We start from the raw sequence: 18,723 nt of genomic DNA, 5'->3' as shown, positions 1-18,723 counted from the left end.
TACTGGTATAAATAATGCCAGTATTTTCCTTTGATATAATTTTTATTTACATGCTGCATCCGTTAGTCTTAAGCCTTGTACACATGTCCGAGGAACTCGACGGGCGAAACACATCGTTTTGCTCGTCGAGTTCCTTGTGATGCTGCTGAGGATCTCGGCGAGCCAAATTTTCCCATTGCCATCGAGGAAAAAGAAGACATGCTTTCTTTTTGGAAAGCGACGAGATCCTCATTGAAAAGTGTACACACGACCGGTACACACGACCGGTTTCCTCGGCAAAAAAAAAAAACCCAGCAAGCTTCTTGCTGGTTTTTGCCGAGAAACTCGGCCGTGTGTACGAGGCCTGACTTATAGCCAAAGTGCGTAACCCAGTTAACCTGTAAGGTATAACTTCACTGTAGATAAATCACTGCATGGTCAGTGTTGTTTGGTTGCTTTGCAATAATTTTTAATGTACAGAGTAACCCTACATACGTCATAGTGCCTAGATATCTTTTTATTCTTCACAAACCACCAATAGACAAGTAATAACCAAATAGTAAAAGCACAGCAGACAGTTGGACCAGTACATACATATCTCTACATGTATTAATAAGCACATTCTGAAAAAGGCAGAAAAGTGACCCAAACTCCTCTTATTGGCAGGTTACCAACTGCCCAAATGGGTGTAGGGTACAAGGCCTGATTACCAAATTTGAAAAAGAGTTTGTCATTCGAACGGAAACTGCAAAACAATCCTGGGTGACAAGTAACCCCCGACACATTATAATCTTTTCTGAAATAAAACATCTCCATGAAGTTGTACAGAGAAACATGCTTAAGGATCAAGGCAAGTACACTGTTAATCTGACTTCACAGAGATTAAATTGCTTCTAAATAGCTAACCCCTTATAAACATAAACCATTAACATGGTTACAAATGTTGCAACCTGGTTGTACAATCTTTGTACAAACTTTATATGGATTTACCAACAACTATGTAGTGCCAGGTCCTACCTAAACAATCCAATCAGTTTATTTTCAATCAGTTAGGCCCTCATACTATAGAGTTATTGGTAAATATAATATAGATTGCATAGATTAAATAATAGCCTGATGAGATATACAATTGCAGGTGGTAGTTTTGTTAACTAAGTCAGTTTTAAGAGAAATGATAAAATTCATGAACTATGTTTTAGTCCACACAATGAAAACCTCCTACAGTTATAAGGGAACTTCAAAAAATACAAGTGTATGCAGGTCTGGACTTGAGGAAAGTCCATAAAGGCCAATTCCTAGGTCTGCAAAATGTAATGGAGTTGCAGAGTGCCTATTAGCATTATTGTTGCAATTATTTTTAATTCTCAAGCCCTGTACACACGATCGGATATCTGATGGAATCTAATCCGATGGATTTTTTCGTTGGATATCCGATGAAGCTGACTTTCATCAGTCTTGCCTATACACCATCAGTCAAAAATCCGACCGTGCCAAAACGTGGTGACGTAAAAAAAATTTCATGATGTGCTGAAAAAATGGAGTTCAATGCTTCTGTGCATGCGTCGACTTGATTCTGAGCATACGTGGATTTTTGACCGATGGACTTCCACACAGACGATCGTGTTTTTCTATCGTTTTTTTATCCATAGGAAAAATTTAAAACATGTTCTATTTTTTTCACCGATGGAAAACAAACCAATGGGGGCACACACACGATCAGTTTGTCCGATGAAAACAGTCGGTCTGTTTTCATCAGACAAACCGATCGTGTGTACAGGGCTTAAGTATATATAAGGAAAAATAAAATAAAACATATACAGTATATCACTGCAATAGATGCATATTTAGCTGTGTACGGATCCTGGCAGAGATACATTCAGCCCCTAACTTCTGTTGTGTGCCAGAAGAAGCAAGGAATGGTGTCAGCCCTGACTTGTTGTCTTTTGATGAACTACAAAAGACTTCCCCTTCTCTTCATCTCAACAGCATTTGAAGAACTATTTTGTAGTCCATGAGAAGACCTGGGAGGGCTGACACTTAGGCCCCGTACACACGTCCGAGGAACTCGACGGGCAAAACACATAGTTTTGCCCGTCGAGTTCCTTGTGAAGCCACCAAGGATCTCGGCGAGCTGAAATTTCCCATTGAACTACGAGGAAATAGAGAACATGTTCTCTATTTCCTCGCCGAGATCCTCGTCGGCTTCCTCGGCCGAAAGTGTACACAAGGCCGGGTTTCTCGGCAGAATTCAGCTCCGACCGAGTTTCTGGCTGAATTCTGCCGAGAAACTCGGTCGTGTGTACGGGGCCATAGAACACATGGCAGAAAATAGAACACAGGACAGCTCTGGATTTTCTGGCACTGGTATTTTTTGCACTTATTGAACAGATATAAAAAAAAAAAAAACTTTCAAATCTATGTTTAAGAAGTCTAAAGGAAGCAAATAAGAGAAGTACATTGTTAGGATTTACATACACTTTAAGACAACATGGATGAAAGAAGAATGGCCTAATATTTCCATGCATGAGGTTCAAGTCACAAATCTTTAAAACATGGATATTTATTTTAGACATGTTAAAGTAATTTTCAAATCTCACTGGGCTCAGTTAAAAGTATCCTTGCCTTGGTGTGTTAGTGAATTGAGCCTATGGAGATTATATATATTTTATACAAAGTACGGTGTACCCACAAACATCTATTGCCACAGGGTGCCAGAGTAAAACAACTGAGCACACATAAAAATAACATGCCATGTTTAATCAATGTCTTTTGGCATAGGGGGACAATACAGACATAAAATATCTCATCTACAAAAATGTCCTAACGTTAACTGGCAAAGAATTCTGTTCTTAGCATACATCTTTAAACATAGACATATTAATTCACGATACTATGCATTTTATTTTTCATTCATCTACTCATAAAAAATGGTGATGAGTATGTCAGGGAGAAAGCAATATGTTTATGCAGAATGAATAAAAGCTTAGTCAATAGGACAAATATTGATGAGCCAAGTGCAGTAAATAATAACAACTATTAACATTCAATTATGGCAGGGGTGCGCAAACTTTTGAAGAGTAAAGGCCAGTTAAGTGATTTGGTAAGCAGCCACGGGTCACAATTAACTATGGGGTTTTACTGCCCCCAAATGCAAACAAGCCCATACTGTTCTGAGCCCCCTATTAGGCTGCTTTCACACTGACACTGATGTGCTATAGGTTACCCGCACCGTGTGTGCAAGACAGTGCACATGGGGCTTTCCTGCGGGTTATCTGCACTGAGCCATAGGCCTCGTACACACGACCGAGGAACTCAACGTAAATGAAACATCGTTTTCCTCGACGAGTTTCTTGTCAGGCTTGTGGACAAACTTGACAAGCTTTCTTTGCGTACAGACTGTCAAGACCAAATCTCCTCGTTCTCAAACACGGTGACGTACAACACATACAACGGTAGGGGAAGTTCGATTCCACTGGCACAACCCTTGGGGCTGCTTTTGCTAATCTCATGTTACTGCGTGTTAAGTAAAAGTTTGGTAAGAGACGATTTGCACTTTTCAGACTGCGTGACAAATGTGCTATCTCCATTACAAACGCTACTTTTACCGAAGGTGCCCTCCCGTCTCATACTTTATTCTGAGCATGCGCGGGTTTCTTAGCATACACACGAACGTGTTTCTCGTCGGAAACCAGCCCGACGAGGAACAAGACAAGGAAATTGAGACTCCCGTCGAGGAAAGAGAGAACTTGTTCTCTTTTTATCTCATCGAGTTCCTCAACAGTTTTCTCGATGAAAAACATACACACGACCGTTTTCCTCGGCAAAAAAGCTCTGCCACCAAGTTTCTTGATGGATTCTGTCGAGGAAAACGGTCGTGTGTACGAGACCATAGACTTCGCAAAGACTTGCAGAAAGCACACCAAACCCAAAGCATAAAATAGAATTAGAATAGAATAGATATAATAGAAGTCTATGGCTCAGTGCAGCTAACCTGAAAGAAAGCTGCAGGTGCACTGCGCTGCACCTGTGGATCAGTATGAAAGCAGCCTAATAACCCTTTTTTATATAAGTGCTAATATGCCCATTGCAAAAGTCCAGTGTGTGTGATGTTTAATACACTGACCTTTTCCTCTTCCAGCTTCTGCTGGTATTGCTTTTCAGGCGCCGTACACACGACCGAGGAACTCGACGTGCCAAACACATCGAGTTCCTCGTCGAGTTCAGTGTGGAAGCCTCCAAAGAACTCGGCGGGCCGACTTATCCCATTGACTAACGAGAAAATAGAGAACATGTTCTCTTTTCGGCCCGACGAGTTCCTCGACGGGTTCCTCGCTGAAAAGTGTACACACGACCGAGTTTCTCGGCAGAATCCAGCTCCGACCGAGTTTCTGGCTGAATTCTGCCGAGAAACTCGGTCGTGTGTACGGGGCCTCAGGCTGCTAGACAGATCCCATGTGAAGTGCACTTGGTATCACTCCTCCTGGGACAGCAGCCGGGGCTACAGAGGAAGCAATGATAAATGTGGCCCGTGTTCCCTCCATAGCCGCCTGCTTCCTCTTCTGCCGGTGCCAGCTTCTTGCACTCTGATGCTCTGGGATGGCGGGTTGGCAACCTGTTGATTTCAGTCTGGGTTTGCTGAAAAGCATGGGCATGCGTTTTCCTGATTTGAGGTTGCGGGCCACATCAGAAGGCACACAGGCTATGGGTTGAGCACCGCTGATTTATGGTATGCCTACAGCTAACTGATATAGAATGGCTGCTAAAAGTTCCTGCACCTAATAATACCTTATTTCGTATCCTATTAAGTGGGCTCAATAGTTTTCAATATAAAAATACAGCCTTAAGATTAGTATGTCATCCACTCTAATAATGCCAAACTGAGTAACAGGAAACCTGACAAAATGGAAATGTGTGCAGGCTCAGGATGTCTTGTCTTTACTGCCCAGTAAGTCACTTATTTGGAAGAAACATACAAGACTCAAACCTTATCAGACCAAACTGGCTGCAGGCTCGTTCCAGGCAGCTCCTATATTTCTATATTCACTTTAAATTGGTAAGTGTTCTCCTGCATTGCAGGCTTAAAGTACTGATGTCCCTGGGATAGAGCTACTACAAAAATATATATCTCCCACTAGAAAGTGATTTTAAATGCCATTTGGACATTAGCTAAGCCAAACCTTGCAATGCACATTTCTTTCCAATGAATTTTTTTTAATGGGGTTAGACAAATAACTTAATCAAAATATCAATAGGACTTTAAAGCTACAAAACATATTTAAGTTTTTATTTTTGACAAGAATTGTTTGTTTAAAACGTTGTATAAAAGTATTGTATGGGTCAGTGCAGACGCATAATTGCATATTACTATACAACAGTTAGAATTTCCACTTGAAATGCTCACAACATCCCTTCATACTGTAGATAATATAGCCAATATGGATATACTGTACGTATCAATATGTTAATGGAATTAATTTGCTTCATTGAAAGATTCATAAAGGAAGATATGTAGCATGGTAGGTGGGAATATGCATACAGTACATATGTTACAGAGGGTTGAATTGTCCCTTTCTATGCTGGAGGGGTGCTGCAGATTGGAATAAGCTGATATGCTGGTAGTTAAGGTGTATACATATTGTCTACTGTTCTACATGTCTATGTCTTACAAAATCTCCTAATGAAACAAACTAATTGTCTGAGAATTTCATGGAGAATTCTCCTCATTGCCCTTCAATGATCAGGTTAAAATAACATTAAAGTTAAGGTTACAACAATGTATTGACATTTATATTGATATAGCTACCTGCTCCCCTTTCAGATCTGCAACCATAGCCAGGCAGGGCTGTCTTAATGAGAGGGCGCACCTGGGCCCTTCCCAGGGGCCCCAGCTGCATGGGGGGCCCCTGCACTTTCCCCAAAGCAGCTGGTCCTTGAGCCCACACTGCCCTGAAATTGGGGTCCCCATGATGGCACTGAGAGTGATAAATACACAGGGGAGGCAGTCTGCCTCCTACCTACTTGATGTCTGTTTACCTGCACTGTCATCATTGTAGGGGCCCCAGAGCATTTCCTTGCCCAGGGGCCCATGATGCTTTTAAAACGGCCCTGTAGGGTTATGGTTATGGTATGCCCAAGCCTCTCGACTATCCTCATTTTCAGGTCCCCTGGTCAGCCTGTCTTTAAGGCCTGGGAGCGGAGCTGTTGCTCGTCACTTGAGAGGTTTTCTCCCTCCTGGGCTATCGGTGCTATTGGTGCTTGCTTGCCGCCCTCGCTGCTTCCCTTCCCGCGGCCTCCATCTCTGGGGCCACCCGCTTGCACTGTGGAGATGGTACCTGGAGTCGTGTACTGCCATCCTGCCCACACCTTGAGGCCTTCGGTGCCCCACGCCTCTCACCTGCTGATACTGGGCCCTCCTATACACCCCCCCCCCCCATCCAGCACACCTATGTCTCCTATACATCTCCCCCATCCAGCACACCTTTGCCTCCTATACACTCCCTCATCCAGCACACCTATGTCTCCTATACATTCCCCCCCATCCGGCACACCTTTGCCTCCTATACACCACCTCATCCAGCACACCTATGCCTCCTATACACTTCCCCTCCATCCAGCACACCTATGCCTATGCACCCCCTCCCCGCCCCCCATCCAGCACACCTATGCTTCCTCCTATACACTTTCTCTCCATACAGCACATCTTTGCCTCCTATGCACCCCCCCATCCAGCACACCTACGCCTCATATACATTCCCCCACATCCAGCATACCTTTGCCTCCTTTACACCCCCATCCAACACACCTTTGCCTCCTTTACACCCCCCATCCAGCACGCCTTTGCTTCCTATACACCCCCCCCATCCAGCACACCTTTGCCTCCTATACACACCCATTCCCCCATCCAGCACACCTATGCCTCCTATGCAATCCCCCCCCCACCCAGCACACCTTTGCCTCCTATACACTCCCCCAACCTCCCCCATCCAGCACACCTATGCTTCCTATACACCACCCCCTTATCCAGCATGCCTATGCTTCCAATACACCACCCCCCTTTCCAGCACGCCTATGCTTCAAATACACCACCCCCCTATCCAGCACGCCTATGCTTCCAATACACCACCCCCCTATCCAGCACGCCTATGCTTCCAATACACCACCCCCCAATCCAGCACGCCTATGCTTCCAATACACCCCCTCCATCCAGCACACCTTTGCCTCCTGTACAATCCACCCTCCCCATTCAGGACACCTTTGCCTCCAATACACCCCCTCCATCCAGCATATATTTGCCTCCTATACACTCCCCCCCCCATCCAGCACAATTTGCTTCCAATACCCCCCCTCCAGCACATAAAAGGTTTCCTATACACTCCTCCATGCAGCACGCCTTTGCCTCCTATACACCCCCCCATCCAGCACAACTTTGCCTCCAATACACCCCCTCCACACAGCAAACCTTTGCCTCCTATACACCCCCCCCCCCATACAGAACACCAATGCTTCCAATACCCCCCCCCTCTGTCCCGCACACCCAACCCCCCCCTCCCCCATCCAGCACAGCTATGCTTCCAATACAACCCCCATCTAGCACATCGTTGCCTCCTATACACCCCCCCCCCATCTAGCAGACCAATGCTTCCAATACCCCCCTCCATCCAGCACACCCAACCCCCCCTCCCCTATCTAGCACAGCTATGCTTCCAACCCCCCCCCCCCCATCCAGCACACCTATTTTTCATATACTTCCCCCAATCCAGTATCTTCCCCATCTTTTTTACGTTCTACTGTGTGCCGAGTCTGGCTTCGGTGCACACTGAGGGCGGACTTGGAGGGTTTGAGCCCATCCACATGTTACTGGCTTGCGTAGTCACTTCTTGCCACCTATGCAAAAGCCAAGGAGTGCCCCACAAACCTTCCCCCGCCCCACTCCCTAGCTATACTGCAGGATGGAGGTGGAGAGGGGAGGTCCCAGGTGGCTAACCATATGTGTCACGCCGTTCATTCCCAGGACACAGCTTGGTGGCTGGGGATTCAGAATTCACTGCCCCCGCCATCACGGGGTGCACTAAGGCAGCTGCTTATGCAGTGTCATCTTAAGAGCATTATAGGCCCCCGGGCAATACAGTGCACTGGGGCCCTGTCTACACAATTACGCACGAGAATTACTGACAAAAATCATAACATTTACTGGCAGAACCACATTTTTTACTGCCACTGCAAAAAAAGTACCTAAAATTACAGTTTTCAGTGCCCAACAATGCAAATGTCAGTATTTAAACTATCAACATATAGCTAGTGCTATTAGAAATGTGTTTAAGTTAAACAAAAGTAAAACAAAAAAAATGTCTTCATTGACATGAAGGTCAGGTTACTATAACCCAGCCAGCACAGAGTTTCCTCTTACATCAGAGTCTGCAGGATTCCCCCTTACAGTGAAAGGGAACTCTTATGTAAAGGGGAACGCTGCAGATCATGATCTAAGGGGGGCTATGGTGACCAGAGACAACCTTATATCAGAGTCCACTGCTTTCTCTTTGCCACTTACATCAGGGTCTGCAGACTGAGTTCCCCCTTGCATTGTAAGGGGGAATCCTGCAGACTCTGATGTGGGGGGTACTCTGGTGACCAGAGACCACCTTCCTTAGATTAAATGCACTAAGGTAAGGGGGGTCACTATAATATAGGAGGGGGAACCTTTATATCAGTGCCCCCTTACATTTTTGCATTCACTCCCCCCTTACATCAGCAACCCCCCGCACTCGTGGAGGACCGGATCTTCTCTGTGATTTCCGCGAACTGGGCATGGGCAGTTCTAACCCGTCACTCTCCATAATTTTTTACTGGGGTTGCTGGGCAGCCGGTGGGGCCCCCCAGGCACGCGGGGCCCCCGGGCAACTGCCCAGCGTGCCCAATGGAAAAGATGGCCCTGTGCTTATGCTTTTGCTGGCCCTGACAATAGCATCTGACAGAGGGAAGTCATCCAGCACCAACTTACTTTTCAGTCATAAGATGTCATGCTGAGAGATTCAAACATAGATGTGTGCAGCCTATTGCATTAGGTTGTGGACCCCCTAAGCTTAAACACACATGTGTGTGTATATGTCTATATACATATACATACATATGATATACTGGAGCCGAGCATGATCCCCTTCCTTCGGAGACTGGGCCGCAGAGCAGTATTCCAACATGATAATGACCCCAAACACACCTCCAAGATGTCCACTGCCTTGCTAAAGAGGTTAAAGGTGATGGACTGGTCAAGCATGCCTCCAGACCAAAACCCTATTGAGCATCTGTTGGGCACAAGGTCTCTAACATCCACCAGCTCTCGGATGTCATCATGAAGGAGTGGAAGAGGACTCCAGTGGCAACTCTATGCCCAAGAGGAATAAGGCAGTGCTGGAAAATAATGGGGGTCACATAAAATATTGACACTTTGGGCCCAATTTGGACATTTTCACTTAGCGGTATACTCACTTTTGTTGCCAGCGGTTTAGACATTATTGGCTGTGAGTTATTTTGAGGTGACGGCAAATTTACACTGTTTTACAAGCTGTACACTCACTACTTTACATTGTAGCAAAGTGTAATTTCTTCAGTGTTGTCACATGAAAAGATAGAATAAAATATTTACAAAAATATGAGGGGTGTGAGATACTGTATGTAAACAAACATTTTAAAATGTATTACAATTTTTTTTAGTAAATAGACACTTATCAATGTAAACAAAAACGTACATTTTTTTAACCTATCAAAAATGCGTTAAGGACAGTCAATCAGTGAGCAGTGTGGTGAGGACAGAAAGTCAGTGAGAAGTGTGCAGTGAGGCCAGCCAATTAGTGAGCAGTGTACAGTGAGACCAGCCAGTCAGTAGGCAGTACTGTATGTAGTGGGAGGGTTGAGAGAAGTTCTCCAGTTCTTTATGTGCATTGTAAGGCTTGAAGACGCACAGATGGAGAAGAGAGGGAATTCCTGCAGTGATAAAGGTAGACCTCCTCTTCAGCCACTTACCCTATTACTGGAAGTAGAAGACTTCCAGGCTGCCATCTCTGCTCCACCCCCTTCACAGTTTCAGCTGCTCGATCAACCAAAGCAGTCACATGTGAGTGTGTAGGGGGGAGAGTTCGGAAACACCCTCACCCCGCCCACCACCAGCTGAGAGTCCTCTGCCAGTTGCAAGCCTCAGCGTGCTGTTTGCCAGGCACTAGAGGAACACTGAAGCCGAGGTAGAAAGTCAAAGACAGACCTTGCTGACCCGGTGACAAAGATGGTTTCAAAGATGGGGGCAAACCCAAGCTTCCTTCTGGATTAGGCACACCCGACACCCCCCCTGTGCATTCCTATGCCTTAAAAGAAAGTTGATGCTGGAAGATGTGAAGATTAAAGCCCCATACACATGTTCGGTTTTCTTGGCAAGAACCAGCAAGAAAACTGCTGGCAGAGCAGAATAAACCGAGCGTGTGTACGAGGCTTTCAGGTTTCTCGTCGGGAAATCTGACCAGAATCTCAACGAGAAAAATAGAGATCCTGCGCTATATTTTCTCGTCGGGATTCTTGTCGGCCTGTTTCCCGACGAGAAACCCGAGAGTGTGTATACTTACCTGTCGCCGTGGAAACCTGCGCATGCTCAAAATGACTTTGAAGCATGCGCGGTAGCTTCTAGGGCATAGGTAGGGTGAAGCACGATGGCGGCGACGGCATCGAATGTGACGAGCGCATGATCGTCGTACGTGAAGACGTCACCGCGTTCTTGCCTTTCCAAAGAACCGCAGTTCTTTTGAAAGGTCTGTGTGTACACTCGGGAAGCAAGAGATTCTTCCCAAGAATCTCGTCGAGAAAAACAACTTTTTTTTCCTGACGAGATTCTGGCCCGTGTGTACAAGGCCGTAGCCTTAAAAAATTTCCTTTAGGAACAACTTTCACCAAGGCCATCAGAAAGTTTTTTTGTTATGGTTTACATACAGTATAATTTCAGGATCAAGACACTGCTGTTAAACATTAGTGGAATATAACATATTGTAAGCAATACAGTATATACAGTAAAGATGCCTGGAGGTTATTTACAGACCAGTAAAACTAACTGTAACACCATACTCATACTGTACCTTTGCTTCCTGGATTTAAATAATTCTATATATTATATAACATACACAACAGCTGTATTTTAGTAGTTCCTATTCGTTTTAGACACACTGAAAACATTCGCTCATGATGAAAATAAGTTCAGGAGGAGACTGATGCCAATAAAACTAAAGGTGAAGGAGCAAGCAATAAAAATCGAACAATTACTCGGGGAGCTTCAGGATCAGCTTACAGAGATGAAGAGGCTGGAAGTAAGTGTTTTCATTTCTAAAAAATACATATTATTAAGCCCTTAAGCATGCTTTTTATATGAGATACATAGTTATATACTGTACAATGTGACAAGAACGATAGTGTATAACTTGTGCTATTCGATTGCAATCAACCAGCCTTTATATTACTCTGATTAGGTACAATGTTTTCTGATTGGTTTTTAAAGGGTTGTACACTTTGTACAAATTAATCCTAATTTTAAAGAATCAACAAAAGAAAAAAATAATGTAAGTGGATACGAAATGTAATGATAGATCTTTTTACACACCTTTTATATATATATTTTTTTTAAGTTCCATCAATATTAAAGGTCAGACCATCAATGGTTTATGCGTAAAATGTTCTCTTCATGAATGAAACAAGCATTGAGTGAAGTAACATTTACTAAAAGGCACCAGTGACATAAGCCCAGTGTTAATTTTGTCGACTAAAATATTTTCGTTGACTAACTTAACACTATTTCAGTCGATTAATATACCACTAAAACGAAAACAAGTGGAATATCTAAAGTACGGCTAAAACTAGAATGGCATTTTAGTCAAAACTATGACTAAAACTAAATTGAAATTTGACTTAAAAATTAGCACTGCACTATTTATTTATTTTATGCTTGAACTGGATGGACTTGTGTATTTTTTCAACCTGACTAACTATGTACCACATAAGAATAAGTAAGGGCATTTACTAAGCTACTAAAAGAAAAAAATTAGGAAAGAGGCTTAATTATTTTTCTTAATATTTAATGTTAGTAATACATTCAGATAATATGTGCAATGGCATTACAGCCAACAGAGTTTTTACAATTTAATTAAATAATTTAAAGTTGCACTTCTGTTTCTCAAAAAGCAATATTTTTGTTTGATTGTGAAACTTGGTTTTATTTATAAAGACGTAATATATACAGCTAAATCTGTGTCGGTAGTGCATGCTCAAACCTTCTGTAAAATCGTGGGACAATTTTTTATGTTCCAACCCCACGACCTTTCCCCTCAAATTCTCCAAATTATTTTTTTTCTAAGTTGATTATTTTTTTTATTATTATTTTTTTTATTATGACCTTGCCCGCCTAGGCCAAAATGATGTGTCCCTGGTCCTGTAGCCTCATGTCACATCAACTAGGAGGCTGCAGGACCAGGCACACAGAGGATGGGCCAGCAGGGAGGCTCAGCACATCATCCGAAGCTGGCTGCCTGCACAGGACACAAGCTATGTCATGTCACCCAAACAGCGTAGCGCTAAGACAACGCGGGATTCACTGTACAGTTGAGTATATGTTTTGAAGATAACCAAACAATACAGTGAAGAGGGGATAAGGAAAAGCCTGTGTGTGTGTGGGGGGGGGGGGTGTTAAGTATGACTTTAATGTAATTATACAGATCTTAATATCAGACAATAAAAAAAACTGATGCAAAATTATCTGGGTACAAAAAACAAATGTCTCCCCAAATAAGGGATATTTAGTAAGTTAAAAAGTAACTCATTTTATTTCGTAATCTTAAATAAGTTTTATTGTAAAGGGTAAGGGTTGGAAGGACTATAACTTGATGTTTGCAAGAGAAAAATCTTTGTTCTTCTTTAAAGTGTTTGTAAGAGATCACCTGGTTAGACAATCCAGTTTAATGAAAGGCACAACATTTGCGTATATATATATCTCATTATAAATACCTTTTTTCCATTTTATATAATTGATCACATTCCCTCTGTTCTTAGCTGCATAAGAGCTGGGTGGGGAGAAGCAACATCACTCTGATCTTACCAGTAAAAGGCTGTGCAGGGGGAGGTGTCAGGACAAGTCTGATCTTTGGAGGAGAGCAGGCTGAGTTCTTAGTAGGGATGAGCCGAACACCCCCCCGTTCAGTTCGCACCAGAACCTTCGAACGGACCGAACGCTCGCGCAAACATTTAGAACCCCATTGACGTCTATGGGACTCGAACGTTCGAATTCAAAAGTGCTAATTTTAAAGCCTAATATGCAAGTTATTGTTTTAAAACGTCTTTGAGAACCCGGGTCTTGCCCCAGGGAACATGTATCAATGGAAAAAAAGTTTTAAAAACGGTCGTTTTTTTCAGGACTCCTGAAAAAACTACAGTTTTTAAAACTTTTTTTCCATTGATACATGTTCCCTCGGGCAAGACCTGGGTTCTCAAAGATGTTTTCACAGGCATACTATAGACACCCAGCAGGTACAATATTTAAAGGAATTTTTCATTTTTTTTTATTTAAGCATCATTAAAATCACTGCTCCTGAATCTTTAGGTGCAAACTACAGCGCACACGGCCAGTACACACCAAGTAGTTTTAGGTGCAAACTACAGAGGACAGGCAATAAACCACGTAAGAATACTGCGGCCCCGTACACACGTCCGAGGAACTCGATGTGCCAAACACATCGAGTTCCTCGTCGAGTTCTGTGTTGAAGCCGCCGAGGATCTCGGCGAGCCAACTTTCCTCATTGAACAACGAGGAAATAGAGAACATGTTCTCTATTTGGCCCGACGAGTTCCTCGTCGGCTTCCTCAGTGAAAAGTGTACACACGACCGAGTTTCTCGGCAGAATCCAGCTCCGATTGAGTTTCTGGCTGAATTCTGCCGAGAAACTCGGTCGTGTGTATGGGGCCTGCGGCTAGCACAATCACCTGCCTGCCAGTAAATTAGGAAGAACTGATCTAGCTAAACTATACAGTGTATAAATATATGTACAACACCTGGGATGTATATATATCCTCTACACACTGTGGCCTAGATTCAGGTACAGCCGATTTACGTTGCGCGGGCGTAGTGTACCGTATTTACGCTACGCTGCCGCGACTTAGAGAGGCAAGTGCTGTATTCACAAAGCACTTGCCTCCTAAGTTACGGCGGCGTAGCGTAAATGGGCCAGGGTAAGCGCGCGTAATTCAAAGTAGGCTGTAGGGGGCGTGTTGTATTTAAATGAGGCTTGACCCCATGTAGATGCATGGCCGAACGAACGGCGCATGCGCGCGCATGCTCAGTATCACGTCGTATTTACGCCCAAAGATACGTCGGCTCAATGCCTGTGACGTGAACGTAATTTACGCACAGCCCTATTCGCGTACGACTTACGCAAACGACGTAAAAAGATACGCTTGTTCCGACGTCCATACTTTGCATGGGATGCGCCACCTAGAGACCAGCTTTATCCTTACGCCGGCGTATTTCTCTAACGTAAACGGCGTAACTAATTGCGACGGGCGCACGTACGTTCGTGAATCGGTGTATTTAGTCATTTGCATATTCTACGCCGAACTCAACAGGAGCGCCACCTAGCGGCCAGCGTAAATATGCACCCTAAGATACGACGGCTTAGGAGACTTACGCCGCTCGTATCTTAGCTAATTTAAGCGTATCTGGTTTCCAGAATCCGCTTAAATTTACGACGGCGCAGATTCGGACTTACAACGGCGTATCTACTGATAGGCGACGTAAGTCTCTGAGAATCTGGTCCTGTAACATTAACTGACTAGCCTGCCTGCTCTATCTACCTGCAAAAAATGACACTCTCTCTGTCCTCTCTTAACCACCGCAAAACACTACACAAGGCCGACCTGCAGGCGGCCTTTTATAGTGTGGGGCATGTACTAAACCCCCTGAGCCATAATTGGCCAAAGCCACCCTGGCTTTGGCCAATTATGGCTCTCTGTTTTTTGCAAGCTGTGATTGGCCAAGCATGCGGGTCATAGTGCATGCTTGGCCAATCATCAGCCAGCGATGCCGCAGTGAATAATGGTCTGTGAAACGTAACTGGAATTTGGCGCGAACGACCCGTTTTGTTCGTATTTCGACGAACGATCAAACATACGATGTTCGAGTCGAACATGAGTTCGACTCGAATACGAAGCTCATGCCTAGTTCCCAGCATAGCTAGAGAACTGACCATGGTGTGTTCTCCTGCTTAGTGTGATCAGTATTTTTTTTATTATATGAAAGCATAGGTATTGGCAGAAACACCAGGGAAGCAATACAGAACAGGATACTTTTTCATACAAGCACATGGTACAACAGGCACATATCAGGAATATGTAATGCTGGGGTAACAAACACTTTAATTACCTTTAATTATACACAACCGTTTATCTCAACAAAATCCATCAAGAAACTTGGTGGCAGAGCTTTTTTGCAGAGGAAAACGGTCGTGTGTATGTTTTTCGTCAAGAAAACTGTTGTGGATCTCGACGAGAAAAAAATACATCTTTTTCCTCGTCGTGTTTCTCGTCCGGCTGGTTTACGACGAGAAACACGTTTGTGTGTATGCTTAGAAACCCACGCATAAAGTATGAGACGCGAGCGCACCTTCGGTAAAAGTAGCGTTCGTAATGGAGATAGCACATTCGTCACACTGTAACAGACTGAAAAGCGCGAATCGGCTCTCACCAAACTTTTACTTAACAAGCAGTAACATGAGATTAGAAAAAGAAGCCCCAAGGGTGGTGCCAGTGGAATCGAACTTCCCCTTTATAGTGCTGTCATACGTGTTGTACATCACCGCGTTTAAGAACGACAAGATTTTGTCTTGATAAGGTGTACGCAAAGAAAGCTTGACAAGATTCTCGACAAGCCTGACAAGGAACTGGTCGAGGAAAACGATGTTTCTTTTACGACGAGTTTCTCGGTCGTGTGTACGAGGCCTCACATAGAGCTTTTAAGAGTCAATCCAGTGACTACTGATCAGTTACCATGGGATCTTCCTAAAACTGAAAAGTCCACTTTGATGTGTAGTGAAATGTATTTAGGATTGTAACATTAGTTGCCTTCTGACTTCTTACTACAAAATATCCCATGGCCAGAAAGACTGTAAGGCCCCGTACACACGACCGGTTTTCTCAGCAGAATTCATCAAGAAACTCGATGGGAGACGTATTCTGCCGAGAAAACCGGTCTTGTGTACACTTTTCGCTGAGAAACCCGTCGGGAAACTCGTCGAGCCAAAAAGAGAGCATGTTCTCTATTTCCTCGTTGGGCAATGGGAACATTTGGCTCGACGAGTTTTTTGACAGCCGAACAAGGAACTCGACGAGCAAAACGATGTGTTTTGCCCGTCAAGTTTCTCGGTCGTGTGTACGGGGCCTGAACCATACACAAATGCAGGTTAGCTCAGAAGACAACACAGTGTACACTAAGGCTGCATTCACACCTTGGCGTACCTAATAGCGGCGTTTTGTCCCGCGAATTGCGGTGACAAATTACGGCATTTTGTACTGCAATTTGCGGCGACAAAACGCTGTGATTGTGAATGCAGCTTACCCCCCAGGTCCACATCTCCTATGCCGAACACCGAAAGCCGCCTGAAAAAAAAGGTCCGGGGCTTATTTTCAGGCGGCAGGCGTACGGCGTTCGTCGTTCGGCGTGGAGATGTGAACCATCTCCATAGAGGGCAATGTAAAATCATCCCTCCAGCGTCTTAGGGGCTGCTGCGGCGTCGCGCTTCAGGCGTATATACGCCTAGGTGTGAAAAGAGCCTTACTATGATTATGCCTACTGCAAACCTGTTTAAAACCGATTGCCACATTCATTTGTGCTTTGCCGTTATATTTTAGGTAGACATTGACATCAAGGTGCGTTCCTGCAAAGGATCATGTAGAGATGTTCACATGAATATTATAAACCTGGACAACTATGAGAGCTGGAACAAACTTTTGAATACAGTGAAGAATTGTCATCTAGCTGAAGATAAAGGCATGCGTTTTGTTAATCTAACTTTAGCAAATGTTACTGTTACCAGCTTCAATGAACTGTTTCCTCTAATGCAAGGAAAGGGTTTGAGCCTCTTTGAAGATATACCCCAGTATATGCTCAAATTAGAAGATGATTATAAAGAGAATGAAAATGCATTGTAGCAATCTCTCTATGTATTTACTTTAAAGGGAACCTGTACTTTTCCCACTAGTCAAAGTAAGAGATATGCTTTACAGAAGGGAGTGTCAACTGCCGTTACTTATTTTCCATTCACTTCTCCACTGGTCCTATCTGCCCAATGAAGTTCTCTCTGAGTTTCTACTGAGTCCAATTCTATTGTGCTTACACCTTCTGCTCCCATATAACTACACTCGAACATGGCAATTGAGCACTGAAGCACCTAGCATTGCATTGAGGGGAGGCAGAAGGAGTGTCAGGTGTTCCCATCCACCCGAATGTGGTGAGTATTTTCTGGACTGTGATAGTGAAATTGGGCAGGGGAGCAAGTGGGAGGAAAGTAAAAGCTTCCAAAGCCCTCTACAAAGTGAAACTGTAATTTTACCTAGTATACGCAAAGTACAGGTTTGCTTTTAATATCTATTTTTATTTCAATCCAAATTTAAAGTGCAACTAAAGGCTATTGTATGACAGTCTAAAGTACCAAATCCAGTTACTTTGTGATACATTTTCTTTACCGTTCCTGATTGAACCAAGTCACTGCAGCAGCCTACAGGCTCCCTGAGGGTGGCAACTGTGCTTTTAATTCAGGAACAGTGCAGCATTGTTACAGCCACATCATCACATGAAGTTGGATGAGGTAGACTTTACTGGCATGCTCAACAGGAACTAAGTGCAGATACACTTAAAATTAAGTGCTGCAGGACATATATTCTTAAATGAAAGGCCATAGTTTTACTTTAAGTTTGTGCAACTTGATTCTTGAAACATATATATAGATATATATATCTATATATATATAGATATATATACAGTGTATACTGTGTATTCTCTATTTCTAATTACCATATACACACCAAATGTTTGCTAATGAAGGGTCTCAGGGGCTATAGTCATAGAGATTCCCAAGGACCACTAGACTGCATCTGCATATTTGTCTGGCAATCACACATCTGTCAGAGGTATAATACATCTTACTGAGAACAGGGTTGTCTGGGCTGTGATAACACTGACATGTTACTCTTTTGCTGTTAATATCTGAGTTGCCTTCACTGATAGTTGTCAATGAAAATTAACACTTGCATTGCCCCACAGCGATATATTTTGGGGATTATTTATTAAAGGAAAATATACTTTGCACTACAAATGCAAACTACAAGTGCAAAGTGCACTTAGAAGTGCAGTCGCTGTAGATCCGAGTGGAACATGCAAGGAAAATAAATAAGAGCATTTTAGCTTGCACATGATTGGCTAATAAAATCAGCCGAGCTTCCCCTCATTTCAGATCTACCCCTCAGATTTACAGCGACTGCACTTCCAAGTGCACTTTCAGTGCAATTTCAAGTGCAATTTGCACTTGTAGTTTGCACTTGTAGTACAAAGTGGATTTGCCTTTCGTAAATAACCCCCATTGTATCACTGTAGGATGTGTTTGGACCCTGCCGTCATCACCATTGAGCGTTCACTTTTTGAGGCGTCCATGGATTCTGCTGAAAATATCCATGATCACA

General features: G+C 43.7%; 1 protein-coding gene across 1 annotated transcript; it reads left to right on the top strand.

The window, feature by feature from the left end:
- Positions 1-289: 289 nt before the first annotated feature.
- On the top strand, positions 290-18,391 carry LOC120920093 (fibrinogen alpha chain-like). Its single transcript, XM_040332009.1, has 3 exons — positions 290-829; positions 11,173-11,318; positions 16,897-18,391. The coding sequence occupies exons 1-3, from the start codon at positions 814-816 to the stop codon at positions 17,194-17,196; spliced, it is 462 nt and encodes a 153-aa protein (XP_040187943.1). The 5' UTR covers positions 290-813; the 3' UTR covers positions 17,197-18,391.
- The last annotated feature ends 332 nt before the right edge of the window (positions 18,392-18,723 follow it).

The sequence above is a fragment of the Rana temporaria genome, chromosome 1 (assembly GCF_905171775.1).
Source record: "Rana temporaria chromosome 1, aRanTem1.1, whole genome shotgun sequence".
In the NCBI taxonomy this organism is placed as follows: Eukaryota; Metazoa; Chordata; class Amphibia; order Anura; family Ranidae; genus Rana; species Rana temporaria.
This window is presented reverse-complemented; position numbering and strand designations above follow the sequence as displayed.

Bases quoted from the DNA above. Each gene is read 5' to 3' on its own strand.
- LOC120920093 (XM_040332009.1), top strand. The intron at 11,319-16,896 runs GTAAGTGTTTTC...GTTATATTTTAG, and splicing joins CAGAGATGAAGAGGCTGGAA to GTAGACATTGACATCAAGGT.